Genomic DNA, 25,335 nt, shown 5'->3' with positions numbered 1-25,335 from the left:
TGGAATTCTGACACAGCAAAGTGGGCACAGCCACAAAATGGCTGCTACTGCAGATTGAGTTAACTAGAAAATGGCCACTGTAATTTACATTTAATCACACATTGAAGACCCTTTTGTTATGGTTGCAGCTGCTGCCAAAGCAGTGTTGTCAAAAATCTTCCAACCAATCAGATCTCCAATGATCCTTCAGAATAAACTTATAAACACAATAAACCTATAATAAACCTATAAATACAGTCTTCCCAAATGACACAAACAGTGTGATAAAAGACAATGACTAGTATCCAACTGAAGATATACAGAAGCAGCTGTAATTTCATCATTCAGGTATTTAGCAGGGAGCAGGATCAGATTCAGCCCCCTACTCCCCTTCCCAAATAACTGGTTACAGTTGTAGCATGTAGCACATACACATATGCAGCCCTGGCTGCTGGATCAGGCTCTGAAATTGCTTATGCAGCACCCAAAGGGAATTACAAATATGCACTTAAGTTTGGTAGGTTTTATGCATTTGCAAGGAACACTTGCCTTAAATCAGCAACAACTGTTGGTTATCACAGATTCATTGCGGACTACCACAAGGGACTACCAGCCATAATTAAAGGGATCTACCATATTTTGAGGCAGTAAACCACATGAGCACAGTGAAACTCTGAATTCCAGTGATGGGAATCAACATTTTAGGGAGGACTTAGCCCCTATACTATCAAGGGCAACTGGCTAGTCACTGAGTAAAACAGAGTGCCAGATTAGATGGACTACCGATTAGATCCAGGAGTGCCCATCTTGTGTTCTTATTCCTTACCCCAGACTTTAACCATGGGCCTCATTCACTGTCATAGTAATTGAAGAATTTTTTTCTGCATCACTTAATGATGAGAGTAGTTTTGCAAATCCGCCCTGAGCCATGAAGAATCCTGCATGAGCAGAGCTGGACGTGTCCAGTGGGTGTAATATCACACATAGGAAAGGTATCCACTGCTACTAATTGTTATAACCAGAAGCTATTCTGAAAAATGAGCTTTCATTCTTTAAATGGAAGTTGTCCTGTCACTGCAAACTGAAAAGGGAGCTTGTGGACAGCTCACTGTTCCTGGTGGGATGATGCCTCCATGTGCCCCACCCTAGCTATGAGTCTGCATGAAACAGAAGTGCCTGTAGTTATACCGGAATCAGAGAATGGGAGAAGGGAAACAGAGCAACTGGAAACACAGGAGTTTTTGTTTGGGGGAGGGGGAATAAATAAGTCTCACCTTTTTTTAAAAAAAATGGCAAGAGTGCAAATCCATAGCAAAATGTAAAGCACAATGTATGTGTCAAATGTAAGCTTTACCCATATGGTTGGTATTTATAAATATTACATACAATATTAAAAATGCAAAAGAAAACACAAGAGGAAAACCTCCCCTTTGAGATGGACTTCCCAGCCGATAGCAGCAGTCTAGGAGGAGTCAAGAGGAGTAGTCAAAAGAGCATCAACCTTTCCTTGACAACCGAATGTGATATCTGGTGATGGAAAACGTGATTAAAGCCAGCACAGAAAGGTCACCTAAATGACTCAAGCCGATAAGTCATCATCAAGAAAGGATATTCTGTTTGTACTTAATGGCACATTGATTTAGTTTTGTCCTGCTCTAAAACTAGAAATAAATTACAAAAGAAGGCATCATTGTGATCTCCATCCACGTGAAGTCTTCATTTTTTATAACACCTAAAATCACAAAAATATTCCAACCAGAGGTGGAAACAGCAGCGCAGGATAAAACCATGGAAGACTGCAAACACTTAGCGAATCTCCTTAAGAGAGAGCCATGTGTTGCTTGCCAAAAAATGGTTGCAGTTTTTTTCAGCCCAAGCCAAATCAGGAAAGTAAGCCAAAGAACTTTCTCTGCAAACTCTAATGGTGGAAGCTCCATGGTGTGCATGATAAAACTTCAGTGCATGATAAAACTTCACCGCCCAGAGCCCCTAGAGGATGGGGCGGTATAAAAGTTTAATAAATAAATAAATAAAATAAATAAATAAAAGAAATTGAGGCATTGAGGGCACAGCTAGGTATGGCAGTGGGAGAAATAAGCAAATAGCAAAAAAGGGCCAATCCAGATGGTGTGCTAATCACTACCAAAACATTTTTCCAAAGTTATCACAAAACTCCACTAGGTGACGATTTGCCCTGAAAGGGAGATATATAGCACCCCTTGCCGCTGCAATGTACCTTGTCTAATTTGTACCTCTGATCTTGTTAAAGACTGGGAAACTTCTGGATTAACAATATCCTCTCTGTATATGATGGGTGACCCTGTGCCAAACAGCAGAGCCGCCTACAGGTGTGGAGTCAGTGCTATATAGCTAGGTGCAGAACATCTCACTGCAAGTTAATGTGAGAGGATTCCCCTATTTCCTTCCTTGTTTGCCTAAACAAGTTCACTACAAGTACATATTTGCTGTTTCCTACTTCCTCCCCCATGTTCCAAAGAGAACTAAATGACGCACAGCACTTTGTGATAGGGCAAACAGGGTTGCTATTGAGTATGCGTCGGCATGCCCAACAATCGTGTTTGAAGTATTTGACTAAATTATCCAAGGCTTTCTGAAAACTAAATGAAGCATGAGATATACTCATTCATAAGGAAAATCTTTTGAGAACACCAGAATTAAATACAGATCATGCCTGGCTAGAATCTAAAGCATTAGACACAAAAGGATAACCATTATGTTTCCAGGGGCAGACTATTTCTTGCTGCTATTTCTCTCTCAGATTAGACATTTTAAATTGCATATTAAACTGGAAGCATTTTGTTCTTTCTCCTGTCCTTCCTCAATTAATGCTTACATGAGTTGGGTACAAATAACAGATTTTCATGAAAGACTATAAAATAATCATCTGTATAGGTAAATCATTCATTCTTGTGGACTGTAAAGAGGGGAGCCATTACTGCTTACAAGACAGCATACTATTTTGCTTAGCCATTTTGTCTGTGAAGAATAGTTAATTTTCATACTTAACTTTATGATACATATTAGTATGAAATGTGAAGCCAGTTTCCAAGAGAATAACTCTTTCTCCCCTTGAACACCAAAAACATCCGTAATGCTGCTCGGCACCTCTAAAATCTGACAATAAAATCTGTGGGAAATGAAGTTTGCTCCAAAATGGTTGACATTTTCAAGGATGCTACCCCTTAAGAGATTTTATTGGAGTTTAAACAGACTATTCAGTCCCTTTCCAGTGAAGCTGTTCAGCATTAAAATGGCACACACATGTGCAATTAATATTAAATGGATCTAAAAATACTTCTAGAAATAGTTCTTAATATTTCTAGAAAATATCTCGTGTGTGTGTGTGTATGTATGTGTATATATATATGTGTATGTGTGCGTGTGTATATATATATATGTATGTATGTATATATGTGTATGTATATGGAATTTATATATATATTGGACATAGGAATTGAATTTATATATATATTGGACATAGGAAACAGCAAATGTATATTGGACAAGAAATGCCAGATGTTCAAGCAGGATTCAGAAAAGGCACTAGAGATTATATTGCAAATTTATGGTGATTTCAGGAGCATACGAGAATTTGAGAAAAAAACCATCTCCTTGCCTTTCATAAATCATACAGATTTGACTGTGGATCATGAAAAGCCTTGGCGATTTTCAAAAGAAACAAGTGTGCCACAGTATCTCATCGTGTTGATGCAGAAACCTGTATTCTGGACAAGAGGCTACTACTAGGATAGAATATGGAGAAACTGAATGGTTTCCAATTGACAAAGTTGTCAGACAAGGATGTTTAACAACAGGACATTCAACACACACACACACACACACACACACACACACACACACACGTACATATAAGCCATGAAGAACTACAATTATCTGCTTGCAATTTGTAATGAAAACTATAGTACTAGAGCACTTTTAAAAATTAAGATTAAAAGAAGATAAAATATAATATTAGTTCAGTCTTTTCAATCCTGTTGGTGGTTCAGGCAAGGCAAAACCATTATGAAGTTAGTTCTACAGCAGATGAAATTTTGTGAATGGCAAAATAAAATAAATGTAGAAGCGTATCTTTTGAATGACAACTTGTACTGTGGTAAAACAACCCAGAACTAAGAAAAATGCGCTGAGAATTTAGGTCATCTCTGCCATTGGAGATTACTAATAAATACACTGTCACACTAATCTTTTTTTTTTTACATGTGGAAATCGATATTAAGAGAGAGTGACAGGCTGTTTGGTGTGGATCCCCAAGCTTCATTAGACAGAAACTTCCACTGGAAGGAATATAGGTGCCTCTGAAATTAATTTTCAAACAATAGCTGCTGCCCATTTCAACCTGCAGCTGCCCGTAATGTGCCACATGGCTTTCTAATAGGATTTTTACACAACAGCATGGCTGATTTAACATGCCCTGGGAGTTCTGTCAGCTTCTGTAACCAAATCTTCTAGGAAAGAACAGGCCTTAGCTCTAAGCAAACATTGGCAGCTGCCCTAGCTGGAATCCTTGAAGCTAAGAATTCCTAGCTGGAATTCTTGAAGCAGGCAAAAATGCATTTTTCTTTCCCAACAACCATTTTACCACCCACTTTTGAAAACCAGGAGAGACAGAAAAGTTTGATGGTTTCGAAAAGTGAAGGAACACAGGACGTTGAAAAGGTGTTTCCACCATCAACACCAACAGAACCTCAGAACTAAGTATGAAGTTGATCATTTCCTCAGTGTAAAATTCACTTGCCAACACTGGCCCTTTCCCCACTTTCCTTAAGCCCCGCGCTACTCTCCTAAAGTAGCGCGGGGTTCAGCTGCCCTCCCCACGTCAGGGGTGGCGAGAACGCAGCTGCCCCGACACTGCTTCTCTCGCACCCCCTCGACGCGCGGAATTTCTGGCGCCTTTTCAAATGGCACCTGCGCGGGGTCGTGGGGAAGCCAGGGCGTGCGCCAGGAATTGCACGCCAGGAATTGCACGCAGCAACCCTCGGGCAAAGGTGAGTGGGGAAAGGGCCACTGTGACGTGATTTGGTGTGACCAAGAAAGCGATACCAGGGTAGAGATATGCAGATAGGAGACGAAGCTACGCAAATGGTTGATTTTTTTTGTGGCTGGGGTCACAGGAACATGGCAACAGTTCAGCTTTGTCTCCAGGGGGGATCTTGACTTCAGCCAATGATCACTAGGTGAATAGCTGCTGTTCATTCTGAACTACAGTTGACAATCTTCTGAATATCTCCCAGCACCTGATCTACAGACTGCAGAGATCAGTGCCACCGGAGAACAATGGATGCTTTGGAGCGTGGATATTACAGAGTACCCCACTAAGGTCCCTCCCTTCCAAACTCTATCCTTTACAGGCTGTATTTCTCAGTCCCCAGGATTTCCCAATCCAAAGGTGGCAGCCCTATATATTAGCTAGAGCTGCCAACTGGCTAGAGAAAAAAAATTCCCTGTCCCTCTAATAAAAGGACAGGACATTTTTCTCCAGGCCTGTTGACAATCCTATTCTTAAGGAAATAGAAGAGAATCATACTTAGGGATCCTACTCATCACAAAAGTTTTACTACCAGGTTAGTCTCCATTGAAGGGGATGTTACAAGGAGGTAAAATGTATGTGCAAAATGCACATAATTTTGTGGCTCCCTTCAGTCTGTAGCCCAGGGGTCTGTGCAACCTGCGGCTCTCCAGATATTCATGGACTACAAATCCCATCAGCCCCTGCCAGCATGGCCAGGTTGCAGACCCATGCTCTAGCCCCATTGCATACACACATATGCTCAACCAATCTCACTGATCAGCATTGTCCAAGTATTTCACACATAAAGAAGCTTGGGGATAACCAATACACATTCAGGTTTTAAAATTGCATAAATAGTTCCACGCACGTTAGAAAACTCAAAACAATTTTGAATATATAATTAAGCGATCCCAAATACAGAGAAGCCCAGACATGGAATATTAGTATTTTTAACAAAAAATGAATGGGTTTTGCAGATTGCCTGACAATAAAAGCTAACAAGCCTGCACAAAGCAAACCAAGCCATAAATGCAGTAGAATGTTTCTTCAGAGGGTCTGGCTGGTTCTGCCTCCATTTGACTGAGGCTTGAACTGGGTGAAGAGGACCTTCCAGGACAGCCATGAACATGTTAGCCAGAAGCGTAGCTCCAAGGGGGTGGTGTGTGCGCGACACACTGGGCGCGCGCCCCTGTGGGGGTGTGGCAAGGACATTAGGGGTGTGGGGCGGGGGTGTTCCGGGGTGGGGGTGGAGGATGCATCAGTGCACTGGGTGCTTACCCCCCCCTTGCTACTGATGGAAGCTTTATTTATTAGTAAAGGAATTTGAGCAGCAGGCCTTCCTTAAGAGGCTACAGGGCTCCACAGATTCCTTGGCCTCACTGAACATCACTGAACATCAAAACCACTGAACATCTTGGACTTCTGGGGAAGATGGCACTTCGAACAGATTGAGCTTCTTGGACCTCAGTTCTTGGAGCTCCTTGGAGTTCTCTCCTACACATTACTAAAAGGGGTGATTGTTGGCAAAAAAAGCAGACATGGTCTGACTGCAGCTTCCCCAGGAAGCTCTGGTGACCCTCTAATTCGACAGGTGAACTAATCTGGCTTCTTTTTTGACCCACTTGGTCTGACAAAATCCAGGATCAGTAAGTGCAAGCTAGTCTTTCAGCTTTTAGAAGCAGCCTCTCCGTCCTCTCACATTTTCTCTGGGTGCTTAATTTACTTTTGCGCTTTTTGTAAGTTTCTTTTTCTGTGTTTTTTTATTTTATTTTTCTCATTTACTAAATCTGTAGCATAATTTACTGGAGGATTACAAATATCTAAGTTTGCAGTTTGCAAATATATGCAATTTTTCTTTCATCTTTCTTTTTCAAAAACCTTTTCCTCATATTATTGTATTATTTGGGGGGAAATATTAATAAATATTAATAAATATTTGTGGGAAAATATTAATAAAAAAATAAAAACCAACATTGAACATTCTTCAACTAACACACAGAAAATTGGATCTTGGTATATACTGAGACACTCTCAGACAAAAGAGGTCTGGACACCAGACTTTTTCTCCTCTTTTCCTCGATTTCACAGCAGGGTCTTCCTTTCAAGAACAGAAGTGGCAGTCCCTATTCCATGACATAAATCTGAAAACTGAGCATGTCCTTTTCACATTCGGTCAGAAAGAGAGAGGAGATTTTCAGTGACAGCCAGGAACCATCTATGATTGCAAAATGTAGGTAGTTACATGCAGTGGTGTAATTTAATTTAATAAAATAATTTAACAGCCGATTCCGCTGGTGGGATTCAAATAACTTAACAACTGGTTATTTACAGGCACCATTTTAACAACCAGTTTTGCTGATGTGGTGCAAATCTGCTGAATCCCACCGCTGGTTACACGCAAGACTAACAATCAGAATTTTATTGGCATGTAATAACAACAAAAAATGCTAAGTTGCAAAGATCCTTTGGCTGTCAGCCTTGAGCTTTGGTCTGACAGAAGAAAGACGGCTTTCAATGGAGCAGTCCCTCTTGCCTTCCATTCAAGCATTACTCTCATTGCCAAGAACAAAAAGTTTTCTTACAGGGGCTAAGAAATTCTGAGTAGAGGGATGTTGTCTCCCAGATCAGCCCTAAGCGTTACTGACATTTGCCACGTCGTCAAGCATATTGTTTCTGCCTCCTGCGGGACACCCAATGACACTATGTTTATCAGCTTTTCTACATGCTGTCTGGTCTAATGAAATATTAATAAGATATCTACCTCATCACATGGGGCTGTTTGTAAAGGCATTTGCTGCCTCAGGGATATGAGGCTACATGTTAGGTGCCTATGAACACTGTGGAGCAACAAAGGAGGCAAGAACCACTTTGCCCTTAATTTGGTTTGACAGACTCCCTACCCCCCACCCCCAAGGCTCTTGGCAAGACATTTTCTGGGTTATAGATCAAAAGGTAAGGCTCCATAAAACACTCTCCTCAGCCAAGAAATAATTCATGAGCAGGAAGAAGGTTTTGCTGTTCAGCTATCTGCATATTCTCTGAGAATGGAAGAGATTTAACGGATTCTGCTTTCTAAGCAAGGCTTGCCCAAGGTATTTTGTCAACCTGGGTGAGAGAATATTTTGCTCTGCCTCTCTCCCAGTGACCATGTCAGTGTGGAAAAGTGTAGCATTATCTACTGAAAATGTTTCCTTACATTCACTTTCAGTTTGATTTATGTTGCTTCCCCAGCTGTAGAGTAGTAACCTGGGGGGAACACTCAGAACTTCAGAAGGGCCCTCAGGATTTTTAGGCAGCCTCTCCTCCCAAACTGCAATGGCTTCTGAATGCAAGCAAAAGACAGTGTTTTTATACTGCTCATGCCTCACTAAAGATAGACTCCCAAACCCTAGATGTCTTTGGCTGGCTATTAAAGAAGAGCTATTCAACAAACAGAAATAAAATCTAATGAAAAAGATACAAATGACACTTGCATACAATGCAAAGATCTGAAATATACATTCGACGAGACCTTTGTGACTGATTAGGCACACGGAATACATGCTGGAGATCTACGTATCATATCCATTTATCAAAAATATAGCTATACAATTGGGGACCCACAAGACTCATAGGGAGACCTATCTCCCCCTTGGCTGCTGTGCAAGCCACTTCCCTGGTAGTTTACCTACTGGCAATGCTGCCACTGTTGTTTCTTCTTCCCTTTCCCTAGCTTCCCACACACATAGCTCATCCATTTACCAGTTCCTGGTTTTGGTGGGAGCGCTAGCAGCGCGTTCCTCCCCACCCACATCGCCATCCCTCTGCAGCTTATACAGCAGCGGCAAAATGGTGGCTGTGGTTCCTGATCCTCCCACTTCTCCTTATCCCACCTTTCTCATTGGGAAGGTCTGGTGGCAGCTCTCAGACTCCCTCCCACAGTCAACTTCTCTGCCATCTTGGTTGTAGAGGAGAGCACCAGTGGGAGCACTACCAGTCTGCCTAGCTGAAGAAATGGGGTCAGTGATAGCAGCTTCTTCATCAGCAACCTGTCGAAAGCAAGTCCTGGTTTCCCTGCCTTCCACCAACCTGATTGGCTGTAGGGGGAGGGGGTGGCAGCAGCTACTCCTTCTTCTGACATCCCTCCAGATTAGAATCCACCTGCTCTTAACCACTACACCACACCATCCTAGGCTTCTGAGTGAGGCTCGAATTGTAATGAAAGGCCAACAACCAGCTAAAGAACTGGCAGCTGTGATATTAAGCAAAATGAAATGATGATGAGGAAGATGTGAACCCCACAATATTATTGCCCACCCTTCTTGATGCATTCCCCCTAAAGAAGTGATCCCACATTTCAGTGCATTGTGATATAACAGCTCACCTCTCCCAGGGAAAACAATAACAAGAAAGGACAGCTTACCCTAGCCAGAAGCTGGGAGATAGCTGTCATTTACATTCATCCTGAAAGGTCAGGTAGAAAGAGCAATGATCCATAAATATTCAAACAGAAAAAGGACCACAAATTTAAAAGGAATTTCTTCTATAATTAGGTCTAGACAGATCCCATGAATTGTAGGTGTGGGGAAATCTTTCACCTTTTATTTCCCTTGAAAAGGCTCTCTTCTGCCCTAATGTAATCAAAAATGAAAAATTCAGAGCAGCATTTGTGAGGCTTGGTTTGAAAAATGCATGAGGAACTAGTTTCCAGGGACCCATCAGAGCCTGATTCTATGCTTGGTTGGGGAACACTAGAACTAATTGGAAGCTACCAAGTTGATAAAAAGCTCCGCAGGGACAGTGGGGCCACACTCAGGTCCCCTTTAGATGTTTTTCTACCTGCTTATATGTGAGCAGCTCCTCTAGAGCTGGGAGGATATTTCATTGAATATAAAGAATGAGACAGATATCTATGGCTAAGGCCTGACATGGCAAATATTTGGTGAATATTCCATGGCAGTCGCAGGACAGCTGGATGTTGATCCTGTAGAACCAACGGTGACTCCAGTATACCTGCAGCTCCTTGTGTGGGCTATCAGGACAATATGGGAGCAGTCCACAGCACCAGTGATGTTGGGAAAGACCACAATGGCAGCAATGCCTGCCCTTCTGAGGACGAACTCAACCTCCTCCATTGGGAAATGCTCATGAGTGTGGACTCGGAGATTCCCTGTATTGGCAGTTGCACTGTCATCTTCTCCAGTAAATGGTAACTCACAAGTTCAGGACTGGCAAGAGGTGGAGGTGATGGACAGCTGTGTCATGGGGAGGTGGAAACACAGGACACCCTATGGCAGAGGGTGGTAGCAAGTCTGTGTGAGATGGGGCATGGGACAATTAGATCCTTGCTATTCCTGCCACCTTGCCTCTCTGTATCTGAGACTGATGTCTGCGGCTTCAGCTCCTGCATCAAGGGCCAATGCCAGCCAAACGGAGAAGGTTCCCTTGTTTAGACAGTGCTTGTGTCACCCTGGCCACTGATCAGTGGGTCACTGCAATGGTCCCTTGCCATCCTCTTGTTGCAAGTATGGCTCCCTTTCCCCTGATGTTTGATGCATCTGTCATTGAGCACCTGTGGAATCTTGCCATGGCTGAGCAGAGCATTCCACTGTCTGTAGGACTGCTGGCCTTGGACCTCCTTGGTTCACTGGTGCTTGGTGGTAAGGGTCTCCAAATGCCCTTGAGGGTTTCCTGCTCCTTTCAGGGCCAGGTGAGGGCAGGCCCTGCCCATGGCCTCCTTTGCCTTGTACCACTCCTCCCCATCCCTTGTATTGCCATTCCCCTCCTCTGCCCCCTGTTGGCCACCTGCAGCCCTGTACAATGGATCCTTACCTCCACTCTTCTGCCTTGGCTCTGCTGTGCTGGCATCTTAAGTCCCAGAGTTTTGTGATTTCACTGCCTGCTGTTCCAGAGCTGATCACAGCACATCTATCCACTTAGAAGGTGGCTCCACAGTGTCCTTGGTGCACCATCCCAAATCAGCACAGCTCTTCCCCACCCCTGAATTGCACTGATAATTTTCCATCAGTGGATATTAACTTTCCTCTTTCCACTGCAGCCAATTATCTGCATAAAATGCTGCTCCAGGGGGATAAAAGACCCTGAGAAATGACTGGGGGCGAGAAATGACTGGGGAGTGGGTTGGTAGCAGCCAGCAGTGAGCAGAGGAAATCAGTAGCATTTGCCAGTTTAATCTGAATCCAACTCATTACATTTATTATTGTGCATTTATATTTAGTATTCTGATCCTTGGTCATTCTTTATGCTGCTAATACTGCAAGGAGCATGGTGGGAAGGAAGGGAAATCAGAATGTATAACTCAGAGTACAAAATGGTAAATTTAATGCCTGTCCAATTTATCATGCATTTCTTACTGAATGACCTTCATATAGGCACTGTTACTAGGAATTAAGTCCGGCTTGGTGAAGTGAGAATAATCCTAGATGAATGAGGCTCTAACCTCAGTACCTTTTGTTGCTGTAGCTTGAAGACTATTTTGGTTTCTAGAGTTGCTACTCTGGTTTCCTGTTGCGTTTTAACTGTGCAGACTTTCTCAACTAAGGAAATTTAGAGATAGTTGAAAGAAATAACTCATTTCAGGCTTTTGGGAGATGTCCAAACAATTCTTGAATGCTGCTTGGAATCTTTTTCTAAAATTTTAAAGTGAACGGTATTGGAACATGGCTCATGATTTTTAAAAACCAACCAAACTAGCACTAGAAGCTATATACAAGTGACCCCTCATATTATCCCTCCCTTTCCCCCCTCTCTTTTTTGTTTTCCGTTCTTTCCTTTTTTCTCCTTTGACTCCCACTTGCTGGGATATGAATGTATGCTACACTCTGGCCCCTTCTGTACATGCAGAATAATGCCCTTTCAATCCACTTTCAATTCACTTTGCAGCTGGATATTACTGTGTGGAATAGCAAAATCCACTTGCAAACAATTGTGAAAGTGGATTATTTTGCATGTGCGGAAAGGGCCTCTGATAGGATTGTGACATCTGCCTCTTGAATCTGTCGAAATGGCTGAATTACTGGGATGTTTCAATATTTTCAGATGTTTATTTATATGTATTTTAAACTATGTTGTAAGCTGCCCCAAGCCGGAAAGGGGAGGGGAGACCTATTAAGTCTAATAAATTGAATTAAACATTAGAACCTCCCTAGCTGCATGTGCAATCACGCTTGTAAATGCGTATGATTTCACCAGCCAGGACCACATTTGCAGCTACTGTTATATTGATCCAACCCTGTAGGAATGCCCTTGTCCCCCACCCCCACCCCCCTTTTCCTGAGATCTCTAATATCTTACTTTTATACAAGCAGCTTTGGCTGTTACATTTTTGCTTTGTTTTACGTTGCTGAAACTTGGGTTGCTGAGCCTCTACAGGGGATTGGTTGCTGTTCTATTATATATATTTTTTTCATGTTGTGCTATCATTGCACGGCAACTCCTCTTTTTTAATGTACTAATGTAGCCTACTTCATATTATAGTCAAGCAACTCACATGCCTGAAACCAAAGTAGTTTCCACCGTTCGTCAGCCCAGTGGTGCCCAATGAGTACAGGCAGCCCTTAACTGGCAAAAGAAATGCTGTCAGGTCATATCAAAATATTAAACTGGAAAGACTCCCTGGATAGACACAGAGCTGCTCATACAAGCAGCCGTGAAATGGACTCTGTGAAACACAAAGTCTTTAGTAAGAAAAGTCATTAAAGGCTGATGAAAGGTGGCACCATCCCATCAGAGTTCGCGGGGGTGCGGCCTGCTCCCTTCCTGCACATTACTAGGGCAAGCCTATTTTTCCTTGTTTCCAGGGTCTTATGGAAAATAGGAGCTGAGCATCCATGTGAGAGAGGAAATGCATGAGCTTGGCTTGACTTTTCATTGCTTGCAGCTGCTGTTGGCATTATAGTGGCAAGTTTATAAGTTTCACTTTTTACATGTACGTCATCTGAAGAACCACCTGTCCCTGGATTAATGATCAGGTATGATCCTGGTGACAGTTCCTGCTTTCACTTCTCCTTTCAGATTTGGATGACTGTTTAGGGCCACTAATTATGAGGGGGCTCTTTGTATAAAACATTACTAATTACATTTTTTTTGTAATTATGTTATGTCTCTGTGTTATGTTAAATGCCATCAAGTCACTTCTGGCTCATGATGACCTATGAATCACTGTTCTCCAAAATGTCTTATTGTTAACCACCTTGCTCAGATCTGGTAAACCAAGGGCCATGGCTTCCTTTATAAAGTCAATTCTCCTCATGTTTGGTTTTCCTGCTGCCTTCAACCTTTCCTAGCATTATTGTTGTTGTTTTTCCAGTGACTCATCTTCTCATTATGTGACCAAAGTTTGACAGCCTCAGTTTAGTCATTTTGGCTTCTAGAGACAGTTCATGTATGATTTGATTTAGCATCCACTTTTGGGGGTGGGGGTGGGGGTGGTTCATGGCTATAACATTCTCTTTCAACACCACATTTCAAAGGAATCTACTTTCTTCCTATGAGCTGAAAGTAGAAGCTGCCTTCAGCGAAGTTAAATGTAAGAATTCACAACTTTTTATGGGCAGAGCAAGCAAGACAGATTAAATGTTTAAATCTAAAGGATATCCATGTAATAAGAAATGGGCTTATGGATATTTTGACAAAAAAGTATAAAAAAACCTAAACTACCCAGTTTCACCACTAATGTCACCGTCATTTAACATTTGAAAAAGAATAATGACAGTGTCATTTATAAAGAGATTATTAATACACAAGGGGAAATTAAATTGTGGCAAGAGGTGCAAGATGAAGGAAAGTAAATACAATGGCTGTTATACTTCCAAATAGCTTCAAGATTAAGAGAACTGAAAGTAACAGGAGAAATATGAAGGGAGTTGCCAGAATTTGAAATAGAAATTACTCAACAAAAGCAGCATTTGCTAGGAAGAATATAAACTCCCCCCACTAAAATATGAGACTAAAACAGAACAAGTGGGAGAACGTATGGAGAAATGGATGCAAAAACATTCAAGAAGAAATATTTTTCTACAACAGGAATCAGAGGCAAAGCAAGGGGAAACTGCGCCCGGGGCGCGGCATGCCCTGCCGCAGCACTGCCCCTGCCACACCCCCTCCACGGCCCGGCCACGCCTCTGCCACTGCTCTGCCCGGGACATCATGCTCCACCGCCCCATGGGGAGTATGGTGGGAATCCTTATGGATGAAAGATGTTAAATTCAGAACTTGTCAATCACCGAGGGAATATTAGTACAAGATGATTTACAGATGATACATTATTCCAAAAAGCATTGTGAAAGTGGAAAAAAGTTGAAAGGAACCTGTTGGACATGTCAAGGAGAATATGGAACATTGTACCATATGTGGTGGATTTGTAAAAAAAAAATGAAAATTTGTTTGGAAAGGAATGTATGCAGAAATTTTAAAAATACTGAAAATCAAATTTCTAATAGATGCAAAAATCTGGATCAAGAAATATGGGGAGATAAGATAAGAGAATATGTATACCCTGTTCCACATAAAAACCTAAGTAAAATTGTAACTTCATCCACTATTTCCTCCTACCCCCTGTCCATGTGCTCTACACACCTCACATGTTACAGCCTGATCTGGACTGGATGACAATTGGGAAGCATGGAGTATGGGGCGGGGGAGGAGGAAATGCTGGGTGAAGTTACAATTTTATTTCAGTCTTTATGTGGAACAGCGTATACAATGGCAAAACTTACCAGCCTTGTAAACAGTTGGCTGAAACAGGAATTCCATGAGAAGTGGGAGTTATATTTTATGTATGGTGCTGGTACAGCTCAGTAATGCTTTTGCAAATTAGAAAACTAACTAATATGTATGAGACATACTGCCTTATACTATATTTTCGTGTTTTGCATTAATATTGATGGTAATAGGTTTTAATGAGGGAACTAGCATAATTTACGGTATTTACGGTTAATGGCTGATGTTCAATTTGTAGTTATTATGTGTAGTGTTCAGCAGGTACCTCTTTAAAAAGAAGGTAAAACTTAAAAGAATAATTCTAGTTAAATAATGATCAATAAGAATGGCTTTCTGAAATCTAGCATGTGACAATGACCAAGATTCATTTTTTTATACAGATGTAATTTTCTGTTATCTTTATCTGTAAAAGTTCATTTTATATTAACTTTTCTATTCTTTTAAATATAACATTAATTTTAAAAATTTAAAGTAGAAGCTGTCTTCTACTTTCTCATTCATACACAGTAATGGAAAATACTATATATTTTAGGAGCTGGTGGCTTTCAAAATTTCACTGACAAAAAGGGTTAAAGAAAGTTTTGTGTTCTACTTATTAAAGCCTGTACTATTTATTTATCTGCATTTATTCCCTGCCCTTTACCTTGGTCTCAGTACTAGTAGACAAAAGAGGGCCACCACAGTCCACAGCATTACATTCCTGTCAGTGGTGGGATTCAGCAGGTTCGCACCACGTCAGCAGAACTGGTTGTTAAAATGGTGCTTGTAAACAGTCAGCTGTTAAATTGTTTGAGTCCCACCACCTTGAATCCCACCACTGATTCCTGTTGAATAAGGCATCTTATTTCAATGTATTTTGTAATCCTTTGAGTCTTTTAGGTTCCTTACATGAGACATTACATTTCCTCAGAACATTACTGCAGTTAGGTGCAGAGTTAGGACATTTCTATATTTTAAATTTTATTTGTGGGGGGGGGGCACTCCATTACAAACATGGCCTCCAACCACCCTCTAGTGGAGAAAGAGAGCAATAGATCCCTGTGTGGAATAACCAGACCTTCAGTGTCAATTTTACCATGGCTTTTTAAATTTCAAACAGAATAATAGATGACAAAGCCAAGCAGAGCTATGAGAGTATTACCTAGGAAAAGAAGAGTTAATGAGATATCAGATTAATTGAGTGAAGTGGTCAATTATAGGACATTTTGGAGGCCATTAATTCATAGGATCACCTTGACGACACATAACACACAGTAAGATCAGCCAGGTGCACAGAAACAGGCTTTGGCTCAAGAATTGTGTATGCCTGCAGACTGTGATGCAGGAACCTTCCTAAGGATTAAGCATCATCACTCCACGAAAAGTGCAGAGGCACAGTGGGGTGCATCTTTGACAGGATGGAATGTTAGAAATACACAATGGTAATAATCATGGTAATATGATTATATACCATTATACAGTGGTAATAAGCAACAGTATTTAGTTCAGGGTTGTGGGGTCAACTGTCTCAGAACACAACATGTATATTAAAAGTGCAGAAGTCAGTTGAATTTATCACTAATGATTGATTATCCTTGACATCTTAGAAGAGGAAAACTGCAGTTTCCCTAGTTACAGTGCTTTAGTCTCGCCACAGGAATCTTGACTAATTTGGCTGTTCCATGCAATGAATTGGAACATGACTGGTATCAGGAATGCTGTGAAATTCCTGTGAAAGTCTCAGTTTGTTACTTGAGCCAGGAAGTGATAATTGCTGTTCCAGTTTAGCAGAAGATCCAATATCTTTCTCCCAAGTTTGCACTCAATGTAGGGATCTGGGCGTAGAAGACCAGTGCCACACGTATGTGGCCTTTCATGGCTTGAAGCAGGCATGTTTACAGTTAGATATTGAGTGAGCAAAAGCAAGCTGCTCTCTGCTCAGCTGTAGCTCCTAAGGAAGTATGACCCTTTCCACACAAAATACCTATAATGTTTCTTAAATGTTTTCAATACCGCCCCTTTACAATGATGTATGTCCAGACTCATCCCCTCAAAATGTTTCATGGCTGCCATTACATTATTTTTCTGGTTTTTTTAAAAAAAATTCTGTGTTGAATCAGTGCTTCAAAGCCTCGTGCTGCAATTCTCTACTCCCAATACACTCAATGCTTCCAAGATTGGCCCCTCAAAAATAAAAACAAACAGAAATGCTGCACATAAACAGGTGAGGCGAATGGACTGAGCTCAGAAAATGGCGCTGAGGAGGAAGTTTAGGAAGGCAGAGAACCATGAGAAACTTAGTTAATCCCTCAGGAACTGAAGACATTTTCAAAATGTTTCAAACAGAATCATTTAAGAATGGGATTCATTGAAAACATTTTGAGGCAGCAAATAAAATGTTTGGGGGTAAAAACAATGTGAAACTCCATGGAGGAAATGTTTATTTCCTGCCTCAAAATGTCTTAAAAGGTTTGTGCAGAAAAGGCCCTGGAGAAAGATGCCACCATTGGACAATTAACTACGGATTAAGGGACCTGCACTGTTAGGAAGTGGAGCAGAGGGGGTTGGCTGTGTGCAGGGGCCTGGCTGCTGACTGGCCAGGGGCATGCAGCAAAGCAAAATATTTATATAAGTGGTCCCACTAGGTACAACTATTTTGTTGACAAGCATGGGGTTTAAACTATGCCATCTGCCAATGAGGGCACAAGGCTCCCTTCCCTCCATGGCTGCTTCTTGGCTGTGATAGTTCTTTGCACCCTGTTGTGAATTGCTGCCACTGCTGAGCAGTGAGCCTGTAAATAAATATCAATGCACCATTTTTTTAAAAAAAGTACACATTTATTACTCCACAAATGCAATGGGATTTTGTTTTTTTGCAGCTTTATGCAAAAAATCAAACAAACATATTGCTATAACTGAAATTTCTTCATAGAATAAACCCCTCATCTTCATGCAATAAAACTGACAGAAATGTCTGGATTTGGTTTACAAAGATATTTTACAAAACAAAGTTGCACTGAAGAATCTAACAAAAGAACAGTAAGCTGCAAGACACTAAGAATTCATCACTGTCCTAGATTTGTGTTGCCAACTTAAAAAAAGAAGACATCTATGAGGTTTAGTCCAGTGGTTGTTTGTGTATATGGATGGCCCTAGGGGGCTGCTGCATCGCTCAGTCCAAACTGCCATCAGGCGTATGGCCTTTCAAGAGATCTGCAACCCCGCACTGCTGCATTTAGGAAAACTCATCCTTTTCCATTGCCATCTGAGGAGGATGAGGAAGCAGTCCGAGGAGACAAAAGGAGACCCAGAAAACCTCAATGTGTGAGTAAAATTTGGCCAGAGCTGTTTTATTGGTGTGCTGGCAAAAGGAAGCAGAGGCACAGAATAGGGGACGGATCCGGCACTAGGCAACATGTCTGCTGTCCCCCAGTAATAACTTTCTCCCAGCCTGATGCGTGGGGGAAAACACCAATGCCTGAAGCAGAAAGATAGTGGGAACAATCTGGGCACTGGCCTCTGGATGAACTCCCCTTGCTGCCAGGGGCCACTCGCTCTATCCCTCCAGGCCTCTTATGGAGGCCCCCACCAAATGGGGAGGGCCGGCACACAGGCTCCTCCTCCCCTGAATAGATCATTCCCCATGTGCAACCTGCCAGGCTGTGACAGATGAAATGCAAATAACAACAGCAATCACCATAACCAGACTGCCAACAACAAAAAACTCAGACCCATGAGGGAGGGCGGGAGAAGCCATCGGTGCTTGAGTGAGAAGAGGTGCGGGATGGCCTGGCCTGCCCATATAAGGCCGTGGCCCCGCCTCCTCCAGGCACATCACTTGCTCATGCCAGCAGCTGGGCCTGCCCCTCTCCCTGCCCCACCCCCGGGCAGCAACTGCAGCCAAGGTAAATCTCAGCCGCTCTTTATCATTCTTCCTTTTGTTGAGAAGTCTCCTTTCTCACAAGTTTTTCTGAAACAACATCTGTTTTTAGTGAGAATGTTTCTTTTCTGAGGCTTTAGAGGGTCTTGGTTTTCTCTCCTGTACTGAAATGTTCACATGCTGGGAGAACCACTTCTCAAGCCAACCAGTAATCCAACTACTTTGCTGCTCTCTGTTTGCCGTGCATCTCTCTCACGTAAGTAGCTTATCTACAAACTGTTTCCTACCACTGAAGGAATTTTAGGTGAAGTATTCCACTTTATTATAACAACCCTGTGTGGTAACTCAGGCTGGGAGACAGTTACCAGCCCAAGATGAATTGGTCAGGGATTCAGACCTGTGACTCTCTGGTCCAAGTCTAACTTTTTGTAGGTTCTACCATGCTGGTTTTCCCAGTGAGTGTTCAAGAGTCCTAGGATCTACCTAGAATGTTTTATTCTATCCTTCCTCAGGGTGGGTCTACATGGTTTCCTTCCTTGTCAATTTTATCCATATAATAAATCTGCAATAAGGAGAATAACTGGCCCAAAGTCATCCACTACGCTCCATGGTAGAATGGAGATTTGAACTCAGACCCTAGTCTAACACTCTAACCAATATACACAATGCTGCTTCTATTATTGTTGCATAACAAAGCCTATTAGGTTGATAAAACGGATCTTTCTTCACTTCTCGGTCCCCCTCAACATCCCTAAAGTACTTGTTCATGCATAAGAATGAGAGGAACTTACTAGCTGGTATACAAAATTTACACAAAGGATTAATACAACATGGACTTCATTACTTTACTGACTTAAATCCATCCCTTAGGAATGCACACAATAGCCACGGATGTAAAAGCTGATTGGAATATCCATTCATAAAAATTATATAAATGCTAACCACCAACATAAATCAGCTATCGTCAGCTGACGGCTGACGTTGATCACCTCTGTCCTCATTAAAATCATTTATTTTGAAATGTTTTTATAGGCACCACAGATCTCTGTGATGGTATCCCCAATAATATTATACTTCATAGCGATAAGGAAAGCACACAGATTTAGTTGTAAGTAAAAGCAGATAGGAACAGACTTTTTTTAAAAAAAACAATTCATTGTCTAAAACACTGTGCATTAAATCTTTGATTTTAAAAGGTTTGTGCTATTGTGAACCAGGAATGCAGTTTTGGTGAAGCAGATGGATGGGCGGTGGGGGAATCACTAGCTGTACAGTAGCGTTCATACACTTGAAGTGTAAGGTTTTGCCGGGCAAAGTGAAACTGGCAAATGAACAAAGAAAAGGAAAATCTTAGTCCTGCTATCACTAAAGTTTATCAGATGGAGGATTCACCCAGCAACCACCTCTTGCAACATACTTTAAAAGTTTAACTGGCTCTCATGGCTGTATGGGGTTCAGGATGGCTGCTGATTCTAACTCTATGCACCAGCCCAGCATCTCAACCCATCAGTTTAGTTTGCTTACAGTCACTGACCAGCAATATTACCAAAAAAAAATACACCCTATAAACAAAATCAACAAGTAAACAAATAATACAGAGTATTTGTATATCACCGATCACCCATCAGGTTGCTCCACATTCTGCTAGCAATATAGCAAAACTTTGCCACTATATAAGAGATGGATGGTAGTATCTTTATCCACAAGCAAGCATTTTACTAAGGCATCATCATCAAGTCTATGAAGCCTAGACAACAGCAGCAAAATTAAGGTGCTCTTAATCCCAACAGAATTCACAATGAAATAAAATATGAGCAGTCATCTCAGTTCCACTGGAATTATAAGGGCACAGTCAATTGTCCATAGGCAGATGGATCGACCGTGCCCTTGTAATCCTGGTGCGACTAAGACGATCCATCAGCTTTTCCCAGGCATTGGTGTTAGCACTGAACTTAACATGATCGAGGACTGGAGAAGACTACCTAGCTATGTACTTACCAACACACAAAACTATTCTCTAGGCAGGAGGCATAAGGTCTGTGGTTGTCAGAATCTACCTATTGTTCAGAGTCCACTGGATGACCTAATAGATGTTCCCTCCTCCTCTTCTCCTGGTAAGAAGGCAAACTAAAGCCACACGAAACATATATAAACCACGACTTGCTATGTCTACATGACTTGTTCTGTCTACAGTTGCTTAGAAAAAAGGAGCAAAAATGAAAGGTATGAGACAGACACTGCTGGCCTTGGAAGGGTATGTTGTGGGGTTTTTTTTCAGATCGAAAAGCCAGGAGAATGCCCCCCCCCCCCAGTACCATTTACAAAGTGTTCCTATGACAAAACTGGTTACTATGAACCAGGGGGCTAAGTATTCTGATAACTGGAGAGAAGGATGGGGTGTATTTGGGGACAGTAAGGCCAAGAGCACTTTTCAACCCCATTGGTTTCTGGTAGTGAAATCAGAGCACATGTTTAATTTGCACACTGAAATTGACATTAAAGTTCTTCACAAATGGTTGTATGTCTTATCTCATTCAAACACTGTGACTGTGAATCAAGTGCCCCACTTGATCAACTTTCTGTAAATTCATTAGCCATTGTATACTGGTATACAGTCAGATACTGCTAAAAACCATTTGACTTAGCTGGTCTTCTCTGGGGTAGGTTATATATGCAAGGCAATCAGTATCTCCATGGAATAAATCACAGCTTTTAAATTTTTATTTATTTCATATTTATGGGCTGCTCTTCCTCTTATGGGCTCAGAGCGGCTTACACTAACAAATCATAGTAAATGCAACGGTTAAAATTCTAGGCATGATAACTCATGGGGATAGAATCAGGCTAACTAATCAAAAATGGGAGGGAAAAAGAGCAGAACAACAAAATAAACAAGGAACAGAGTACAAGGGGCAGGGAAGCCAGCTCTGTTGGAATTACTGTAGCTGCCCTCAACCATAGGTTTGGCGGAATAGCTGTTTTATAGACCCTGCGGATCAGTGACTGGTTCTGCAGGGCCCTGATCTCATTTGAGAACGCTCCAACCACCTCTGAGAATTGTTAAAACCAATACATCTTTCCATTCGTAAACTGTGATTCGGAATTAAAATGATAATTTTTTCCAGTGTGCATCCCTATTTGCCAATAAGAATCTAGATCAGCTTATTTAAGTCCTACTGGCTTTTAATGAACTCGCAATATTTATCACCATGCTATCTTCCCCAAGGGCACTTTTCATCTCTGACTGGTAAATGTATCATTCTCATTGAGGTGTTTCAGTGCAATCAAACAGATAGTTAGCAATCTACACTTCACCTGTATAGTTTGGGACATATTCAATGCTGGGCTAATGCAGCTGCACACTGTGTTCTATGAGTAAGATGCTGGTTCTTTGCTTATGAACATTTCTGGTAACATGTTCAGCTGTACCTCTGTTGACTGCATAACGTCAGGTTTTGTGGCACTGTGCTGGGCAAGCACGTGCAAGGAGGCAGCCTAAACATCTTCCTCCTGGTACAAGTCCAAGAGCCAAGGGAGCAGCTCTTCAACAGACCGCCATGAGATAAGGACACTTGCAACATTACCAAGATCTACAGCAGTTTCTACATTTTCAAATGCAAACAGCACATGCCATACATCCAAAACACATGAGAAGAAAACTTTGGCTTCTGGGTACACATCATGCCAGAAAGGAACATGACTTGTTTGTCTGGTGGAGGACTTTATGACATTTGGATTTGTGCACATTTGTTTTGCTTACTGGCTTCCACATAAAACTGTGGAAAGGGAAGCGTGTTTTTGGCAGTCACCCAGTATAAAATTTCCTGCATACCGGTTATGTCATTTGTTGCGCAATCCTAAGCAGAGTCAGCTGAAGCGGAGGCTGGAATTTTGCTGGGGATTGTACTGTTATGGGGCACTGTGTTTATGGAAATTCAGATCACTAACAAATCATCACAAATGTATTATCATATGTTGCACCTTTGGAAAGATGGGGTGAGTACCAGGCTATCGCTGGTCTCTGGCAGCATATAAGATAAAGAACGGCTTCAGAGATGGTAGCAGCTTTGTAACTAAGGCTGTACAGATTCCTGCCACCAGAGGGCTGCCGTTCAATCCCTGGCATGTTGACCTCTGGCAAGCACCTCGTTAAGACAGTAGAAAACAATTCTTCCGACTTGAAAGCATGCGAAGTTCTCTTTCCTTCAAGGATGCAAAAGGGGCAATCTCTTAGACATGGACTAACAAACAGGTAGAGTGAAAACAGGTACAAGGGTTCTGTATAGCACAAAGATTCAACCTCCTGGAACTGAGGGCTCCAGGTGTTCCAACAGTCACTTTAAGCCACTATACAGTAGACGACGCCAATAAGCCTATCATGATGTGGGGATGGGGACAAAGGCTTTGGAAACATATAAAAAGGCAATAGCCACAGCTGGAGCAAACATCAGAGTTCTCCTGTCCTCTACAGATGAAGACAGCCTGTACTTTATATATACAGTACTTTAAATTACACTTTGAACCATGGCAACAGAAGGACACAATGGGCATCACTTTCTCTGCATTGTTTGATAGCTCTCACCTCTGCATCTTGCCCAAGTGGTGCCCTGCTCCTTCACAGGGCAAAAAAAATCAACACTAACCTTGAATTACCTGCCTGTAGCCTACATGCTTCTTGCAAGTAAGGAGAGCTTTGTGAAGTTAGGAGAGCTATGTGAAAAGATCCAGTATGTTGAGAACAATGCCCTACTTTACACTGCACCCTCTGAAAGTTCCAGCTACACAGCCTGGTGCATTTGGTAGCCCTAGCTGTGAGTATCCTGACACCCTAGGCTCAGTGGAGGTCAAGTAGAGTCAAGATGTCACTATACATGTTACCTGCTGAGCTCAGTCCCTAGGCATTACTTGCAACTACTTTACTCCACAAGATCCTCAGAGGCTCTGAAAATGCTGAGAGGCTACCTTACATTTGTCAGCTGGAGCACATGGGCAGTTCAGCAACAACCAGTTTACAAGCACATTTCCCATCTCCCCTTGTCCTCCCATCCCACTTTGCGCAGTTTCGTTCTGTAATACCTTGGATCTATGCTAGACTCTTGTCTTTTTGTCCTCAACACCTGAAAATACATGTTGGAAAGTTACCTGCCCCTGTAAAAAGAAAAGGGAACAAAGGAAATGGCCCCGTGTTCGCAAAGTGTTGCATAGCGAAGTATCTTTTCTCATAGCAGGTGACTGGCAATCATTTTGATCCATGAACACAGTTCTGTAAGAACTAGCTGCCTCTGCTACGGCTCTACAGTGTGGATTTTTGTGACTCCTCTTCTGGTTTCTTAACTAAAGTACTCAGTGTACTGTCGGTCTGTTTGTCAGTGCAACCTGAGAATGATTTATTCAAGAGACACGCAAGCTCCTGGACCGTTTGCCTTGTCTTTGTAGCCCTAGCTGCTGCCACTGGAAGAACATACTGAGCTACACATATTCAGGTTGGAATTTTCAGATTCTGTTTCTGTTTCAGCTTCATCAGTAGTTTCAGGGGGTGAAATGGATTCATTTACTTGATCCTGGCTCCTCTTCAGCCTGCACAGAATAGAGAACAAGCCTGTTAGACAAAAGAGAAATGACTGAAGCCATGGGTTGGATGGTTGCAGCAGAACATTTCCACACTGCAGACCCCTGTTCATTCAGGAGCAGCATTTTGGGAAGGGTATCAAGCTTCAGCAGGCTAGGGGAGATGAGGAAGTCTATTCTGTTCATGGGAAGCCAAGGCAAAGCAAGAAATGTCAACTACTTATACCTGAAGGTCAGTACAGGATGGAATGAAAAATAGGAAAGAAAATACCACTGGAAATTATTGCTGATTTGAGATGAACAATATAACATAAAATGAGATTTCATTTAAGGACAGGGCTTGAACAGCTTCCGTCAAGACAGAAATTACCAACTTTTTTACAGCAGGACTCATGTCTACAAACTACATATGTTCTGTTTTCCCAGCAACTCTACACTCCATTCTTCCTCTCCAATTTAAAATGTGAGAATCTCACTTCAATTACCACGAAACATTTTATTTTTCATTATTAATATTTCTACCTATACAGCAACACTGAACGGTATAAAGATTTCGTAACTGTTTTGCGTACTTCAAAGAAGCAAATCCAGATTTGCCATTCAGTTCATGTTCAGTGGGAGTTGCTGTCAATCATATCTTTCTAATGTGCATGTCATCCACTGCATCACATTTATACAAACTAAGTTACATTGTATATTTTAGGCACATACTTTAAAATAGTCACCGTGTTCTTCAAAATGTGGGCAGCAGCTCTCAATGCCTTGGATAAAAAAACAGGAGTATGCAGGAAAAATGACACAATGGGCAGAGAGAACTGCTACTCATTTGGAAACCAAGAGAAGGCCGGAAATTTCATTGAGCCAGTACTGATAGATTGAAGATAGGTGGTTATCTGAAGCTAGGGTTGACCATTCTAGAACATTTCTATTGTGCCTTTCCACCCAAAGAGTTCAGAATGGGCATTCCCTTTTCTTTTCATCATATACAAACAGTGTGAGGAAGGTGCTGTGTGGTTTCCGGGCTGTATGGCCGTGTTCTCGCAGCATTCTCTCCTGACGTTTCGCCTGCATCTGTGGCTGGCAACCACACAGCCGGAAACCACACAGCCGGAAACCAGTGCCGGAAACCACACAGCACCCAAGTGATTCCGGCCGTGAA

At 42.0% G+C, this 25,335-nt stretch overlaps 1 protein-coding gene across 2 annotated transcripts in view; it reads right to left on the bottom strand.

The window, feature by feature from the left end:
* Positions 1–17,544: 17,544 nt before the first annotated feature.
* The window catches only part of STK32C (serine/threonine kinase 32C), a 236,383-nt gene continuing 228,592 nt past the window's right edge, over positions 17,545–25,335 (bottom strand). For both annotated transcript variants that reach the window (XM_048505245.1, XM_048505246.1), the window contains exon 12: positions 17,545–24,185. In XM_048505245.1, coding sequence (XP_048361202.1) covers positions 24,047–24,185 — 139 coding nt within the window. In that variant the 3' untranslated portion in view covers positions 17,545–24,046. The remainder of the gene's footprint in view (positions 24,186–25,335) is intronic.

This window comes from Sphaerodactylus townsendi, linkage group LG08, assembly GCF_021028975.2.
Source record: "Sphaerodactylus townsendi isolate TG3544 linkage group LG08, MPM_Stown_v2.3, whole genome shotgun sequence".
NCBI lineage: Eukaryota > Metazoa > Chordata > Lepidosauria > Squamata > Sphaerodactylidae > Sphaerodactylus > Sphaerodactylus townsendi.
The sequence above is the reverse complement of the archived record's forward strand: the minus strand, read 5'-3'. Positions and strand labels throughout refer to the sequence as shown.